Raw genomic sequence first — 18,460 nt, forward strand, 5'->3', positions numbered from 1 at the left:
AATACTAATGCAATTTCCTTCATCCTTTTCAGAAATTCAATATACATTAATATTTAATTTTTTAAAACTATTTTTTCGATTCTTTCATTTTTATAAAAACATCTGAAATATTAAATAATTGTAAAATAGCCTCATTGTTTGGATATATATAGTTTTTAGAAATCATTACTGGTTAAAAATTTTATAACCCTAAAGTGCCTTAGTGAATAAAAATTTATGAGTATTTTAAGGTGAATTAGCATCAAACTGAAAAGTAAGAGTGAAAATTATTTCAAAACCTTTTTCTATATTAATAAAAAATTGCAGGTAGGATAAATAAAAAAAAGTTGTGTAATAAAATTAAATCCAGGAAAATTAACTTAAATCTTCCTTTGTTATATGGCCTGCTTCATAACGGAAGAGCTTAGTGGACGAAAGTTTTAAGTGACATTTTTTAAAACATTTAAACTTCTCAATAAAATAAGACCTTTTTAGTTTACCAATTTAATTTAATTTTAGGAAATATCTATGGTTAAAGGTACCTTTGGGTGCAATAATCTTAAGGTGTTTTCAGAAAGGAAAAATATTTAAAGTGCATTTGGCAGCATTCGACAAGTAGCCTTAAAAAGCCTCTCTTTTGGCCACAAATTAATACACAAACAGTAAAAATGCTATGTTGTGAGCAGTTTAAATAATTGTAGAGTCATTTCTATTGTCAATGTATTAAATTTATAACTAGCCTAGTGTCTTGCTACTTTCTCCAAGTGGTTAAAAACACACCGTTGTTTGAAATAGTATTTATATGTATTTTTTACAACCACAACACTAGTTATGCTTTTTTCTTCAAAATATGTTTAATTTTCAGGATTGAACCAGCAGAATTTTACACCTAAGTGATAAAACTGCTATTTTTCAATTTGTTTGGATCACAAAGAATTGATTTTATTCTTGGCAATAGAACCACTGCGAGCACAGAAAACGGAATGAATATCTTCGTTCAAGACCACTTTTGAGTAGAAAAAGTTCAAAATTTTTCTTCGTCAGCTAATTGCTTTTCTGCAAGTTTGTAAGAACTAAGATCGTCATTTAAGGTGTCAGGTGACTTAAAGCTAATTACCTATAATGCAATGTTGCAAAATTATCACAAGTACATTTTACACATTTTATAAGGATTAAAAAAAAAAAAAAAAAAAGAAAACTTAAATTTGTTGAGAAAAATAATTGTGTTTTGAAAGTGGATGATACAAATTCAAAAGATGAGCAAGCAAACAATGTTTAATATGGGAATCAAAAAATACAAGCATTAGCTTCAATCTGGTTACAGAATAAAATAATAACTACAATTTGAAGTGCATAAATTCCATATCTTATGAGCAAGTATATGCTACATGGAATATAACAAGTGCTGTAGCAAAATTATAGTTTTATTTAGCCAATTATATTCAACATAAATCAAAGAAAGAAAGAAAAAAATTTCACCTAAATAAGCTCTGGTATATCATTAGTTTAAAAAAACTTCAAACAAATTTCATAACATGGAAAATTAAATTCAAATTATTTTTTCCCATTATTATTTGTTTTGATAAAAAATACTACTTCAATCACAAAAGTGCACAGTTTAAAAATAAACAGCTTCAACTACTGTAAAAGCTCTTATAATATTTTTCACTCAATTTGAAAACAGCAAATAACTTTTTTAATACACTATTATATATATTTATGTATATAATTTCTAATAACTTTATATATTTTTTTTTCAATGAAAGATCTTTCAATAACACATGAATGGAAGAACTAAGGGATATTAAAAACTGTGCAAATACATATATAGATTCTAGATTAAAAACAATCCAACTGGGATGGCATTAACCCAGCTGTGAAATTCTTGTGGCATCTTGCAAGAACTTTGATGGAGTATGCAAAATATATGTATATCACAGCAGAAGCACTGACTGAGAGAATAACGTGATTATACAGGGCGGCTACTAAATACTGTTATTTTCAAAATATAATTCAAACTAATTTAAATAATATGGTAATACCTTTTTTTTTATTGAACCATTAGATTTTAAATAAAACAAGTTAATGCATCAAAGATCTTCTCTAATTTAGAATTATTGTACTGAAGATTAAAGAGATTATTCAAAATGAATGGTGATGAAACAGTTTTTTTTTTATTGTGGGAGTCCTGCAGGTAAAAAATTTAATCAAACCTGTTCCCATTTTTTACAGGGTATTTATTTATAAAATTATAACAATTATTGGACAGTAATAATTATGAATATTGGGCTATAAACATACAAGTTCTATTTTAAGAGGTATGGAAGTTCAGGAAAAACTCTAATAAAAAATAGCAAGGACGTAAAAATTAATAAGACACAAGAAAAAATTATACTCTGAATAATACTTTCAGATATAAAAAAAAAAAATTGCATTGAAAATTACGAACTGGAAAAAGTTTTCAATTCAGGAATTTTCATATAATAGTAAAGCATACAAATTTTCACTTTACCGAAAAAAAAAATTAGAACGTCATTACTGCCAAGTTATTCAGTATGCTTACTGTTCTTTTGAAATTTTTTTAATCAAAAGCAAGAAAAAAACATGGTACGTTAAAGCAATAATCTGTGGATTGATCGTAAAGACAGTGTTCCCAGTAGAACACTGAAGTGAAGCATCACTGGCTGCGGTCAGTAAGCGAGTGGGTGACCACTTTGATCAGCCTGCGTAGGGACTGAGGGCGCTTGGTATTGGTCCTCGTTAAACTCTTTTACCGTTAAGCGCTTGACTTCGCGTGCAGATCGTCTGGCTCCTCAGGGATGTTACCCAGATCATCCCCAATAGCTCATCGTGCAGCTCTAGTGCAATGTAAATAAAGTACCTATCTACCACATAGCTGTTGTCCTAGAAACTGCTATTATTCACTTCTACAACAAACATTGTTTGTAAAGAAGAATGTAAAAGTCTTTCTAGCTTGTTGTCTAAAAAACGAAGTATTTAAATCTATGCTTGGATCACTGCATACTATTATTTAAATCACACATGTTGTCAGGTGAACCATTTGGATAAGTGAACTAGATATATAAATAATACAAGCCAAAATAATTTGTGGGAAGTTGTTTGCTGTTCGGAATAATACTGTATCTGAAATTCAGCACTAACTAACCAATAAAATGCCTCAAGTATGTGGAGCAGTTAGAATTTCTAAAGGCAATTATTTTACCTAAGGGAAGATTTAAGACAAAATTCTGCTTTGTATGCACCTATATATCATTATACTTGAATAAAACATTTCATTTATGTGAGAGTTAAATTGTGTACTTTTAATGAGCTGTAGTGTATACTGTCAAGAGCTTAGAAAATAATGGTTACCGTTTTTGCACTGAAAGAAACTGAAATTTTGCATTTGAGGGATTAATCCGTAAATGACAAACATGATAAAAGTTTGGATTTTTTTCTTTCAAAACTGCAAAGTTGAAACAATAGGAAAAAAAATTTGTAAAGTGTTTTGTGCCACCATACTCAAATAGCATCTACAACAAGTTCCTGCAAATCGGCCAATCAGAGAAATAATTGACCACGATAGCCTTTTAAAATTTAATGTGTTAGATCTTAACAGTGTTTTGCAGCAACCCTGTAATAAAATACTTAAAAAGCAGATCATTCTAAAGAGCTAAGAATAAACACAGCTCCATGCATACATTGTAACATTAGAAATAAGGCATTTATTTAAGAAATACTGATTTTATGCACCTGAAATATACACAAAATGAATTAAATTTTAACTGCTTGAAAATAAAACTAAAACTACTCTACATTAACAATGTATTTTTGTAAAAAGAAATATAAATATATTTTGAGAATATATCATACAAGGTGCACATGAAAAAAGGAACCTATTAATATGTCATGTACTGAACAAAAGTTCAAAATTTTTTTTTTAGCAAAATGTGTTACTTAAATTTTTTTAAACTAAAAGTTATCTAAAAAAGAAATTTTGCCCTTTATATGTAATATTAAGAATGGCAATCATATTAAACTACATATTCATAGTTAATAAATTATATTTCTTGTTGATAATCTTGTTTCTGTACTCATAAATAATACATATCTGAGAATTCAATGCAAATATGTATTCATTTATTACACACATGATGCACAAAATTTTTCTTTTTTGGTGACTTTATGGTACCAAATTATTTTTATTATGAAATTGAAATAGCATATTCTGCAGAGTATGTATACCATTTTTTTCCCTTTTAAATTCTGCCCAGAACATCACATGTTATTGGGTGCTAATAAACTCATGATGCACTTTTGTAAACAAATCTTCCATTTTCTATGGAAATTAATAAAGAAATAATTATTAGTAAACAAATACATACTTTTTTCTAAAAGTAAAAAAATGAAAATTTGTAATTTTACTAGTTAATAAAAAGTAGTAATAATAGTGTATGATTTTTCATTTAAATTCTACACATATACACATTTATATAATTTATTCTACTTGCATAGTCAAAACAACTGTTTTAAAATTTTCGTTTCTTCCTTTTTATATATATTTATTTAACAATGTTACTTAATTTTTTTTAAGTATTTGGCTATGACAGTAACAATTTAAATAGTAGTACCTTTTGTTTTATCTGGCCATAGTAGAAAAGTGAACTTTTTTTTTATTTTCCATTTCTAAGTGTGCCTGTTTATATTTTCCAATCCTCTAAATGTTTCAATACTGTTGTTGTAAGAAGTTAATGTTGCCAGGTTAAACACTGAAGTTGTATTCAATTTAAAATCTAATTCACAATTCAGTAAATTATGACCTACATCAATTTAATTTCCTAAACTTCTGTCCCAGCTCTAATATTCACAATTGTCCTCATTTAAATAAATTATTGTCCTCATGTAAATAAATTAATAAAATTGAAATTTAAACATAACTTTGAATTTATAATACCTTTAATTAGGATTAACAAATGTGAGTAGATTTTCATTATTATGGTGCTTTGACAATTTTTTGAACCTAATCATCACTTTAATTTTTTATTCATTAAATTCTTAAAAAGTATTAAAATTTAAAGTAAAAATGTGTAAAGTCACTATTATAATCATAATTATACAGTCAACGCTTGGTAAAAATAATACCTGTGGTCCAAACACAATTGGACATATAATTTCATTTTGCTACATTGTGAGTACACAAAACTATAGCAAATATTTACTCTAACCTCATAAATACTATATTTATTTTAATTAAAAATTATTATTCTATCCATTTTCTATAAAATTTTTAATTTTTGTTCTAAGTCTTAGACGTTAGGCTAGTCATGAGTTTCTGTTCTTACTAAATAACATACACCAAGTACTGAAAAGTCTAAGTAAAAATAAAATTTAAAAGACTATGAATACTGCATGTTTTAAATCCAAAATAAACAACCTATTACAATACTTTTTCAAAAGAAATATGAGATTGGTAAATTTATTGAATCTATTTAAAAGAAATTTATAAAGAATACAAATGCACACAGAAGGTTCTGATTTCAACACAAGAATGCATTCAACACTCAAAATTAATCAATATTTCATCATCTTTTCGACTAGAGATTATTCCTAAGATAAAAAGAGGAGGTTCTTTAACATAAAAAAAAAGAAGGTTCAAATAGTTTCTTCCAGGGTTTCGTAATCGATTAATTCAATGTCAATGCATTAAAAGGTTTATTTTGAAACAGTAAAAATGTTCAACACCTGTATTTAGAGTGATTTTCTATAGAAATTTTATTTTCCTGTTAAAAGTTTCGTATATTGGAATGAATAGTTTAGTTCAGTCATTCTAATGGGTCTTAAAATTGCATAGTTAGAATAAAATAGCAAATAGAATTTAATGTATTTGGACGCTATAAAGAAAGAGTTGCAGTAATAAGGGGTAGTACTTAAGAACGTAGACTGTACATACTCATTGCAGATCATTCTAACTTTAATGCAAGTTCTTGTCATTTTAACATTGTTTAAAATTCCTAACACTCAACTATCAAACTATTCCCTAAATTGAAAGGCCTCTAAAAATTTTGAAAGCACAATTAAAATTTGCAAGTTGTAAAAATTTTATAAAACCAATTTACAGAAAGTCATAAAATAGGTTACCACAGGAATATTATTATACAAATAACATTAAAATACTTTGAAACTGAGAGCTTGCATAAAATAACAATACCAGGAAACAAACAAAAATAACATCCAGATAATTTTGAAACCTTGTTGAGTTTTAAATACACTCATAAATGTTTATTTAAAAATAAATAAAATAAAGATAGTTAATATAAATTTTTCATTAAGCCTGAATCGGGTTAAATTTGATAATAGCTATCTTTATATTTGATATTATGAAAATAAATTGTCAAGTAATTCATACATTATAGAGAAACATTTTTTTTTTATAAAAAAAGGAAAAATAATCTTCAACTAATGTAGTTTTATAGAAACATGTTCATATACTGAAAAACTTATATTTACTATAAAATTTATTTTGAGTCTATCAAAAAAAAAAAAAAAAAAATTTTTTTTTTTTTGTATGCTTAAAAAATTTATTAAAAATGAACGCTACTTTTACGGAAGTTACGACATATTAGATAATGAAGCAACACTTCATTATAATAATAAAATGTGAATTTTAATTTTAAATATTAATCAAAATTTATATAACTTTACATTTCTAATTTTACTGAATTATCATGAATATATTTATTAGTTTATGAACATAAATATATTTATAATAAAAGAGAAACAATTTCAAATCCATCAATAAAATGAGAGAGAGATAATGCTATGTTAGCATTATAATTTACTTTAGTTATAACCAGATAATTAACAAAGTTCTAAGTTAAAAATAAAAAAAAATCAGAGGCTTAAGTTAAACATTAGTGGAAAAAATATTCACCGATATGCTTTAAAAAAATAATAACAGGCTGAGAAAATTTTTATCAAATCCCTGTATCAATAAAAAAAAAATTTGAATCTGTACATGTTTTGATTAAATTACTATATATATATATATATAAAACTTTAATTATTATATGATGTATTCTTTAAATATTTTTATATTTAATTAAGATATTATTAAATATATTAAAATTAATATTACCTATAGCATTTTAATTAAATAATTTGTGTTCAAATACTTATCTACAACAGTAAACACACACACACACAAATAAATTCTCTCAAACATTTTCACGAAATAAAAGTCTGATAGATAATTTCATAAAGAGTCATTAATACAAGTAGGCATTTGAATAAAATATATGTCATTTTGTTCAATTTTATTATTATGCCACAAGATATCACAGCTGCATAATAAAACATAGATAATATTTTAAATATAGTTAGAATAAGCTCATATATAGGTTGGGGAATCTTTCAAACTGGAGCCACATGCAATACAGTTTTCAGTGTCTTTTTTATTAACTAAAGTACATTGGGGGCACTCTCTGCCCCCACTCACTAACGGAGCAATTTCGGGACCAGGATTTTTACTTCGGCCGCACATGTTACAAATACTCAGGTCAGAAGGGTTATAGAATGTACAGGATGAACAGGACCACTTTTTGCAATTTTTAGAATCCTTCACTGATCCAGCCTGATTGGATTTAGTACATTTTGAGTCAGAACTGGTTGATGCATGGGCTCCACTTTGAATTTGTTCTGGACAAGGTACCCCATTAGAGAAACTCTTCTTCAACACCGGTTTTGAATGCAGACTGCTAGAATCACTAGTTGTGGTAGTAGTTACTTGGTTTCGGGTGCTAGTTGGATGAGTGACACTAGGAGACGTTGACCCATTCAACTGGTAATCACATTTTGGCGGTAAGCTCTGCCCAAAAGAATTGTTTAGATCAATGTCAAACGGTGATGGTACATTATCATAATAGCTACCTCTTTTGCAGTTATCTTGTTGCGGTTTATTTCCACCATTAGATCTAAGCACAACATTATTACTTGGGTTGGAATTAGTCTGATATGGAGAAAACGGAGATGTTAGAGGGAAATGTTTGGTTTTCACACTAGGACTTTCAACAGACATTTTTAAAAGGGAGGAGCAAATTTCACTAGGATCTTCCGTAGAATCGGATCGCACGTAAGGCTCAAAATCATGATCATCCGCATCCCTACTGAGAGGGTATTTATGGGACAAGGGAGATAATTGCTTAGTTGAACACATTCTACATGGACACTGCCTAGGATGAACACCAAATTCATGAGGTACAGAATAAGCAGGTAATCCTAAGGGAACAATGGGGTGAGATGGATATATGTGACCAAACTGAGGAGTTTCTTTTACATTTGGCACTAGTGTGGTATAGCCAGTCCGATCATGACCGCTGCTGAGGTAAGTATCATGCCTGCTTTGACCCGATGAAGGTGTTTGCAGTGCATCCCAGGAATCACTCCAGCTTTCCGGAGTTAAATCTGAATTTGTAAACCTAGAATCTGAATTACTGCATTTGCCTAAAAAATAATTTGGTTGCAAATGGCTATCAAAGCTGTGACCAGCATAGCCATCTCCATGCATTTCCTCAAATTTTGATACATAGCTTCTACTAGGGTAATCAGTTATTTGAGATGAGACTCCTTCACTCCAAGAAGGCAATTTTGAATGGGTATGCAAAATTCCTTTGTTAGTTTTAGCAGTACGTGATTCGTTAACTACGGTGGGTTGCAAAATCACAGAACTATGGTTATAACTAGGAAAAGAGCTAGTACTGGGCCAGGTATTAGATACATCAACTAATATACCTGTCTTTTGATAGTTTGAAGGTTCAGGTTTAAGAAATGGCCTATCACTAAGAGAATCATTTTCCTGCTCCCTTAGCCACCTCTCTTGCTTCTGTTGCTCCACCACATTTCTTTTCAGCTGGTGTAAAATGCGTACAGTTTCATCAATTCCACAAACATAGTCTTGTCGAACTTGGTTGATTTCCTGCCATGTACACTTAAAAGATTTCAAACGCTCACATATTTGCAGCATCAACTGTTGAAAGAAAAAATTTGTTTTATAAAATATTTTCTACTGATAACATATGCTAATTAAAAAAAACAAAAAAACAATATAAATACTACTTATTTTGTACAACATTTATGAGAAAAAATCCATTGAAAAATGAAAAATTATTAAGTTTTTTTTTTTTTGATCCGATAAACCAAGGCTTTTATATCTCACTTTTTTTAAAAGGCAAATACAGAGCAGTCAAATGATACCATATTATTAAAAGTTTGTTCATATTAAATGCTATTGGGATAATTTTTATTGTTTTCTTTCCATTTTTTAAGTTGTTTTTGAAATGTTTTCAAGTATACTGCATCCAAATTTCATGCCTTTAAGTTGATTAGTAAAATAAATAATCAAAGAAATTCCTAAAACAGCCAAAAGTGGCCATTTTATCACCCATAAGAAAAATGTTCATTCCAGAAGTTCGCTACCTGTTTTTGATTTCGCAAAATTACTAAATGAAGATGATTTGTAAAACAGAAATTGGAGACCACTATGTTAAAAATATGCCATGTAACAGTTTCTGTTAAAAATTGGTGTTTTAGATTCTAAGTTCAAAGTAGCTTCATTGAGGTCTTATTGAATTATGAATTTGTTACTGCAGGAGTAATTGTAAGACAAACTCAAAAATCCTGAAAATTTCTTGAGTAAAATCATTAATGAAAATTATGTCTTTATAAATTTCAATCATTGATATTTTCACAACATTTTTTCTAATGCCCACCTGTGTTAACATCCGTCAATTCAGGCATTTACAGGGCAGTTTTGTTGGCCTCTCTTTCAGGGGCACCATATTAAGTGGGCCAACGTTGCTCCTACAGTAAGGACAGATAGTACAGAGAAGAAAAGAACATCCATGCCTTGCTCTGGATTCGAACCCAGAACCTTTCTGATGCAAGAGCAGTTCCCTAACCCCTACACAGGCCGGTCGGGGTATATATTTTCACAACACGAAATTCTAAATAAATTAACAGCATAAGTTTTATTTCGTTTTTAATCACATTTATTATTTTACCAGAAAAATTATTTAGATAAGAAAGAGATGCCAAGTATAAATTCTAGTTCTTACATTTTTAAATAAAACATACAAGAATTTTTATACATAAATATGATTGATAATTTCTTGTTTCTGGACCTTAGATTTTCACAAATTTTTTTTAATCGGGGCTAGCGAAAAATCCGGGCTTTTTCTGAAGCACAATCATCTCTGTTACTGTGTTTGCAACAATTTATGGGCTGATTATAAATAGCTATTTTTGCTACAATCCTGGATAAGAAAGAGCTGTTAGTGAACAGTTATTACTATGTAAATCAAAATAGAGATTAGTTTGGAAAATAAAAAATCAGTATCAAAACAAAAATCAGTTTTAAAATAGAAAAAAAAAGTTTTGAATGGCTCTTTTTATTTCTGCAAATTGAAAAATGGCCAACTGAATTACAACTTGGGGAAAATATAGGGCTCTACGTGGAACCACACCTAAACTTTAGACACAGTGGGACTACTGATAATTTTTTTTACTTCCACAAGACCTTCAAATGAGCTTTTTTTGTGGAAAAAAAAACTACAAATTATTGGGATAGTATGTTGTGGTAGTAGATGAGAAAATTTGCTCCTTTTTCAGTATAAATTTTTCATCATGACATCCATCTTTTGCACTGCAAAATGGGAATAAAACACTCAATATATTGGCACAAAAGAAAAAGAATGTCATAATTCTAAATGCAAACAGATTTACAGACAACAGTGCAAAATGGAACTGAGCAGACTCATTTACTATAATAGTATTAAATATGACACAAATTTAACAGACTAGATGCCTAGGAATTATTCTACAAGATGTGAAACTTCCAGTTGGTTAACATATTTTTTTTTACAAAGTTTGCAATATTGCTGTCAGATACAATGCTCAGATAGTTTTCAAGAAATTATTTGTCACCTCCACCAAAGATTGCTAATTTATAGAGTGCTTGTTGAATAACTGTGGACTTAATATTTTGCACATCAGATGACCATCAATTGATAGAATTTAGAATATAATATATATAGTGTCTTAAGGAAGAGACAGAATAAAACTTTAAATAGCTTTGAGAAAAATTTGTGGATGTTTTGTTGTCACATTCAGATCATGCTGATATATTGTTGTACACCTATACTTATGTCTAACAAATGATGTAACTTAAAACATGTTGTGTGCTAATGTGCCTTAATTGTATTTATATTTTTCATATACTTTTAAATTACTTGTGCTCCCACAAAAGAATAATCTTCAGTACAACATTACAATATATTGTTATTACAATAACAATAGTAATAATAATAAAAATAAATCGATCTCTAAAAAACTTTTACATATTGTATTTTCAACAATATCTATGAATTTAAAAATCAGTAACTTTGGAATGACATCAATTACTTATGATGGTTAAATTGACATCATATAGCAGTTTTAGGTGAGTACAAATTACAGTTTTCAATTGTTAAGATCAAAAAGTAACTGAGATAATGAAAAATTTAATATACAATCCAAGATGGTGAAAGAAAGGACCTTTTCAGAAATTTTAAGAGCTAATAATTGCATACCAGTCAAATCAAAAATTGTATCGAACTAGAATAACCAAAATCACTTACGCAAATCATAAATTCTGCAATTAAAAAATCAGTACATAAAGACAGATAAAATTCAAATATTGGTCATACATTGAAACATATAAATATATGTAAAAATAAAAATTATACGAGCTTTAATATAAAAAAATGAAATAAATGATTAAATTCAGGTAACTTTAATAATAAATAAGAGGTGGATTTCACCTGTTGCTTCACCTTTCTTAAAAAATTAGCCCTTAAAAAAAGTAGCATACAGCATCCCAAGTCAAGATTGTAAGAAATGGTTTATCTATTTTTGGAAAAAGGTTAAAACCGGCCGTTATGCTCATAATTAAAAATTAAGACCGTAAAGATTTTACTCTAGCTAGTAGGCACGACATACAAAGACTTAGAAATGACACTTACCATAGCATTAATGATTCAAATATATAAATCTTTAAAGGAAAACTAATGACATCGAAATAAAAAATGCTACTAAAAGACTTCTGTATTTATTAATAAATTGAATCTTGATTCAATCTGAACACATTCAACATTTTTACAGGTTACATATTTCTTTATGTACATGGTCAAACATTAAATAGAATTTAAACATCCAGCTTACAAAATAAGATATTGGCGTTAGCTTTTAGCATAAGAAATAACTTAAAATTTACTTAGGAAACATTAGCTTCAGAAGGTAATAAAAAAAGGGTCCTATTCTTATCGTACACTAGCAGCTACTTTTTCTTGCCTCCCTAATGGCCTTCGTCAATCAATAAGATCCACCATTTCATGTAGAAGTTAAGTTGCAAAAGAGGACAAGATTGATCTTTATTGCACTAGTTTGCAGTAAAGAACCGTCATCGGTCTCAGCTGATTGGAAGGAGGACAGTAGCGGTTGCTAAACTAACGACTCAGTATGAAAATCATTTATTTGTATATTTATGTTATGAAGTTAAAAAAGAATTTCTGATTAGTTCTGGGAATTATTATTTTTTCACTCTGATAGAAGTGCCAATTGTACTAATCGGATTCGAAAGTGCAAGTCAGCTTTAAAATCTGATTTGGCCTATTTTTGGGCTTATCTGTTAACAGATGCAATGAGAATAGTCCTTTTTAAAAAAATATAATGCAAAATCATCATATAAAATTGCTTTTAAATAATTTTATGAGGTTTGAAAAATTTGTAATATTAAATGACATTATTTTTTTTCATAACTCTGTCTTACATATTTTATAATCTGTTAAGCAATGAAACCAATCTAAGAGTAAAAAATTATGTTCATCCAATAAAAAAAAGAGGGGCTTGTGGAGTTTACTCACTCTTTATTCAAGACACATTTAAGGTAACATAAGTTATTTTAAATGCAAACTTCTTTTACTGTTAAACTCTTAATAAAATCCCTGGATCCCTTTTCGTGCACATGCATTTGTATATTTTATAGGTTCTTGCTATTAAGCCAATGTGTTTAAGAAATAAGTAGTGTATAGTATTTTTCAAGTGCTAATGAAGATTGTGTATTCATTAAGTAATATTTCATAGAAATTTATATAGTTAATTAAATTATGTAGTGATGAATACACTAAAGATAAAAAATAATGCTAACTGGCAGAAAACTCTTTTTTTTTTTTTGAAAAATAAACATCTGCTTTTCTTTAATTAAAGCTGGTCAAGTAATTTAAACTGGATGTTTATTGCCCCTACAAAAATCAGTCACTATGACAAATACCCAATAAAAAAATGAGTTCTCCCAAATACATTTTCAGACTACAGCACTGCCCATGGGAGCTCTGCGGCCATATTATATAAGTAAAGAAAGTCTAACCCTAACAAAATATCGATATCTTAATGACTGCTTCTATTTTATATGCATTCATATTTATCTATGGATATAAAACAGAAATTTAATCACTAAATAGATAAGCGTAAATTTATATACCTGACATTCCACATATGCTATCAAACAATCAAGTGCTACTCTGGCTACTTTATCAGGATCAACAGGCTCATCAAGGAAAAGGACTCCTTTTTCAGTAAATTGGTAACCTAACAGATGAAACATTGAGCTTCCTCCTAATAGCTGTGATTCAACAGAATGTTTGTAGAATCCACTATATAGCTAAAAGCAGAAAAATATGCATTAATTTTATATTGAAAAAGAAATCAGAAATGATCAAATTAACAATTTTATAAAGAATTTCTTAAATGGTTTATATTTTCAAGAAAACTCATGGAAAGGTGAATTCCGCATGTGAGTTACAAAAGCAATGCCCTTGTTCGTGAAATGCTGAATTGATCAAATTATCCCATCATTCTAGTCTACTATTTAAATAATATGTAATAGTCCAATGGATGTCCAGTGAGAAGACATTTTCAAATTCCCTGTGAATCAAAGATTTTTCTTTTATGACGCCGATGGTATTTAATATTAAATTTTATTTAAAAAAAAAAAAAACTATTGTTAAAAATATATAATCAATCAGAGTAAAATAAAAAAATATTGATGGGCAGTTTAATATCATAAAATAAACATTGCCCATTTGAAAAGATTGATTGATTTTTAAAAAACATGAATACAAATTGCAATATTGTTTCCCCCCCTTTTTTTAAACTCGTGCAAATGGGAATCACAATGTGTAGTTATTTAACTGCGTGAATATTAATCACGGTATTTGGCTTTTAAATCACTCAAATTTGAATCTTGAAGTGCAATTTAAAAAAAAAATACCCGCAAAATCTAAGAATTTTCGCAGGTATAAACCTGCACGACATGCGTCTATATATCCAACTCTGGATATGAGATGGTGACTTATTTGGTTTTGATCGCAGGCCAATATTTGCATGAAACTATGGGTGGGATCTTAATCGAATCTGCAGGCTTGTTAAATGTTTCACAATAAAATTGACACTAAACTTCAAGTTTCAATTAGTAAAACAAAAACATTTGAAATAATTCAGAGAATCTCCTACATGCCCTAGATATTTATATATTTTTTACACGAGTCTGGAAGTTTTTATTAAAAATGCATTTTAATAAATAATAATACACAATTTAAATCCCTTTTATTTCACTTTTCAAATGGTTTTAAAAGTTTTTATTCAGATTCACTTTCCTTTCATTTTATTAATATAATTTCTGTATGGCAGAGATATCAATAATGTCCCCACAAAACTTATGATATGGGAGCATCCTGAATCTTGATTCCTGCATCCTGATTCTTGATGTATCTTATAGCGAGTCATACAAAAAGAGAGACTTAAACAGTCGTTGCAAGGCTAAATTATAAACTTTCCGGGGACTTACCCTTTGAGATACATAGTTTAATAAAGAAAATATTAAATATTCAAGTTTGATAGTAACACTAGCTTTTTGTAGTTTTGTTTTATTTCAAATAAAGAGAACATACCTTTATAGTTTTATATTCTTTCCTCCAAGGGTGGCTAATTAAATTTGTAGCATATTTTTCCAATGCTTCAAATGCAGAAGCTGCTTTGTAAGCACTGAAATCAAAGTTATTTTCTATGCTGTTATTCAATATGTTGAAGACTTCCGCAAATGTGAACTTTGCTCTATGTGAAACAGTACTCAAATACTCGGAGATTAAGTTCTCCAGATTGTGTCTGTGTTGCAGTTTAGAAGGAGTTTCTTCTTGGTTCAGGTATGCTAGATGACTCCGTAATATATGACGATGAAGATCATCACTACGGGCACAATGCCCATCACGGAATTGAAATGACATATTCACTTCTAAAAGCAAAATAATAAATTATTAGAATGCAATGATATAAAATAATAATGAAAAATGTTTTACAGCTCTTTTGACCATTTTACAGCTCTTTTGATTTCATGATCAGACAAAAAAAAAAAAAACACACACAAAATAAAGTCATTGTCTCCATGATTTTAGATAAAACAGTATAGTGCTATGACTTCTAAGTAAAAAGCTAAATAGAGTGCAAGTAAATCATGATTAAAACAATCACTTATAAATTTATCAATCAATTTATTCACCACAATCTTAATTATCATTAAAGTAAATCGACTCGTAAGAAAAAATCAGATATAGCTACATTCTATAGCGTTCAACGACCAGCTATGCTTATACCATATCTTGTTTCATTATAGCTCATATTAGATTTCTAAAAAGTTCATTTTATTTTTTAAATCTAATGACAGTACAATATAAAAGCTGTATTTGAGTAATGAGAAACTCCGTTTGTTAGTTAAAAAAGGTACTTAATTTCGGTAATACAGATAAGGTTGCCTATGAAAAAATAGTACATTTAATTATTTTTTAATTGAATAAACAAAAAATGAGACAGATGAATTTAAAATTAATCGCGCCAGCGAAGTATACAGGTCAGTGTTCTCCCTAAGCATTTTTCGAAGGGTGGCCTACCCTAATTACCCATTCACAGAGGTAAATGCATTGCATACAGCTTTGAGTTTGTTAAAAAAATGCTCTTTTTATTTTAAGAAAAGATATAGCAGCAGCAGGAACTTCAGATTACCATAACTAGTACAAATAATTTTTAGGCTAAATAACTTAAAATACTATTATTTCTCACACTTATTGGAGTGTTTTTAAATTATGTTTTGAAGTGCGTAAATCTAGCTAGATATAATTAGAATATTTTGCAAGATTAACGCCCTTTGAAACTGAAAGTGCCTTTGTTTTTGAAAAAGCACCCAGCCTTTTAACTTTTAGTGAGATTTCTGGTTAAGTACCATAAAAAATTGAGTTCTACTATCAAAGAGATGGCATAACAAATCAGACAAGATAGGAGAAATAAAACATTTATTCGATTTTACAACACGGTATTCAAAATGTAGCAAGATCTTGTTTGTGCACTTTTTAAATGATTTCTTCACAAGAGAGGTTCACACATTTGCATAACTACTAAAGAGATTAATTAGCTCATAATTATTAAATCATAGTTAAAAAAAAAAACTCTTTATCTCTTTAAATATCAATCTTGGACCTAGTTAAGCACAAAATAACTTTCAAACATTGTTGACAGAGAAAATTCTGAATCATATGGCGTTAATCACAAATATTTTAAACTATAATAAAATTGAAATATTTAAAAACAAATGTGACTGAATAAACACAGTGTTTGTGAAATAATCAACTATGTTCCTTTTCAGGAAAAGGTAGTTCCTGCAATCACTGAGTAATAAATATCACGAAATATGGCAGATTTGAACTTTTTTTTTAAAAATAGCAGCGTTTAAGCTTTTAAATACATTTTTGAGGCAATAATTTAAAATTTTATTTTTGCAAAAATTAAGATAAATACCTAAACAAATAGAATTTAACATGCTTTTAGTATTAGCATTGGTCAATTTTACTAAAGATTTAAATTTTATTTTTTAACCTAGAAAATGCCTCAAGCAGTGTGGACATAGAAAAAAATTCCATAAATAAAGCACTAAAAAAAGATATTTATTATTTAGTGATAAAGGGATAGAACGCACACTTTATACTTTTAGAGATAAAACTTTTTTTCACAAGAAATTTTAATATTTAAGTTTTATTCTTAATGGAAGTATATCAGAGTTTAAGTTTTTTTGTCAATATTATAAATAGGTTTAAAAAAATCTAATATATAGGTAAATGACACATGAAAAACTGGAAAAACTTAAAATGATGGTCCATAAACAAAAAGAAATTTTTATTTTTTTTAGAATATATAATATTTTAGCCACTGATCTAGTGAACTAGCTGCTGAATTTTCTTAATTTCCACCTTTGATATATTACAACTCTAATTTTGAAATATATTAGTTCTGAACATGCTTTGGTTAAAGAAAATTTAACTAAAAAATAAATAAACATGTCAAAAGATTTAAATATTTTGACATTTTATAAAACTCTACATTTGAGAGTTGTAATATTATAATTTGCTTCCCATTAAATATTTATTGAAATTAGTCTGAAAAACAATTTTATATATTAGTTTTGGTTGTAAGCAAGAGCCATATTTTGTCGCTGTTATATTTTGTTATATAGGTTGAGCATCTCTAATTGAATAGATTTACACAACTTTAATCTAATTACAGTTACTCTAAATCACAGGAGAAAATAGAAAAGGTGTTTACTTGAATTCAAGAAATAAATGAATTACTTTTAAACGGTGAGCAATGATGGTGCAAAAAAGATGTTCATTTTGTTATTATAGTTAATAAAATGGAATTTTTTTTTCTCAAATGAAATAAATCGGAATATTTTTAAGTGCTTGAAAACAGATCAATATTTCTATCAGCACTATTAACACAAATTACACATCGCTTATGTTAAATAACACAACATCAAGTATAAACTTAAAATCTCATCATCTGTCTTAGCTAAGTTAAAGAAATAGATATATTTAAGTTTCAGAAAATGAGAAGGTAAGTTTAAATAGGTAACATACAAACCATTTTTATAGTAAAACAAATTTATCTTATATTGATGTTAATAGAGAAATTCGTAGGTTTTTTTATGAAAGATTCCGATTATGACTCATTCTTCATCATCCTCATGCTTATTGAATAAGTTAAATGAAATCTGATACGTGTTTTGTAAAAAAAGTGTTCTTCTTTTATATACACATTACTTGTATTATGTCAACTTAAAATTTCTTTAGCAATATATGTCTACATCGCATTTAAAATTACCCAACCCGTCAAAATTCTTCCCACATAAACTAAAATAATATTGCCATTGCCCGATTTGGGCTTTTGGCATGAAGCCAACTTTTAATTACAAAATTTTGTCTACTATTAGTTTTTCGGAGTTCAAGAAATTTAGATTTAAAGAAAAAATACAATTAATTAAAACTTTAATAATTCGCTTATTTTTTGTCTA

The 18,460-nt window shown here is 28.2% G+C and overlaps 1 protein-coding gene across 1 annotated transcript; it reads right to left on the reverse strand.

Annotated features, from left to right (window-relative positions):
* Positions 1 to 1,236: 1,236 nt before the first annotated feature.
* tamo (PUB and ZnF_RBZ domain-containing protein tamozhennic) lies at positions 1,237 to 18,362 on the reverse strand. The gene is made up of 4 exons (XM_016074052.4): positions 18,031 to 18,362; positions 15,018 to 15,358; positions 13,550 to 13,729; positions 1,237 to 9,001 (listed from the first exon to the last, which is right to left on the reverse strand). The coding sequence occupies exons 2-4, from the start codon at positions 15,348 to 15,350 to the stop codon at positions 7,367 to 7,369; spliced, it is 2,148 nt and encodes a 715-aa protein (XP_015929538.1). The 5' UTR covers positions 15,351 to 15,358; positions 18,031 to 18,362; the 3' UTR covers positions 1,237 to 7,366.
* Positions 18,363 to 18,460: the final 98 nt, after the last annotated feature.

Source organism: Parasteatoda tepidariorum, chromosome 4, assembly GCF_982258835.1.
Source record: "Parasteatoda tepidariorum strain Cologne lab strain chromosome 4, Ptep-v5.0, whole genome shotgun sequence".
Taxonomy (NCBI): Eukaryota; Metazoa; Arthropoda; class Arachnida; order Araneae; family Theridiidae; genus Parasteatoda; species Parasteatoda tepidariorum.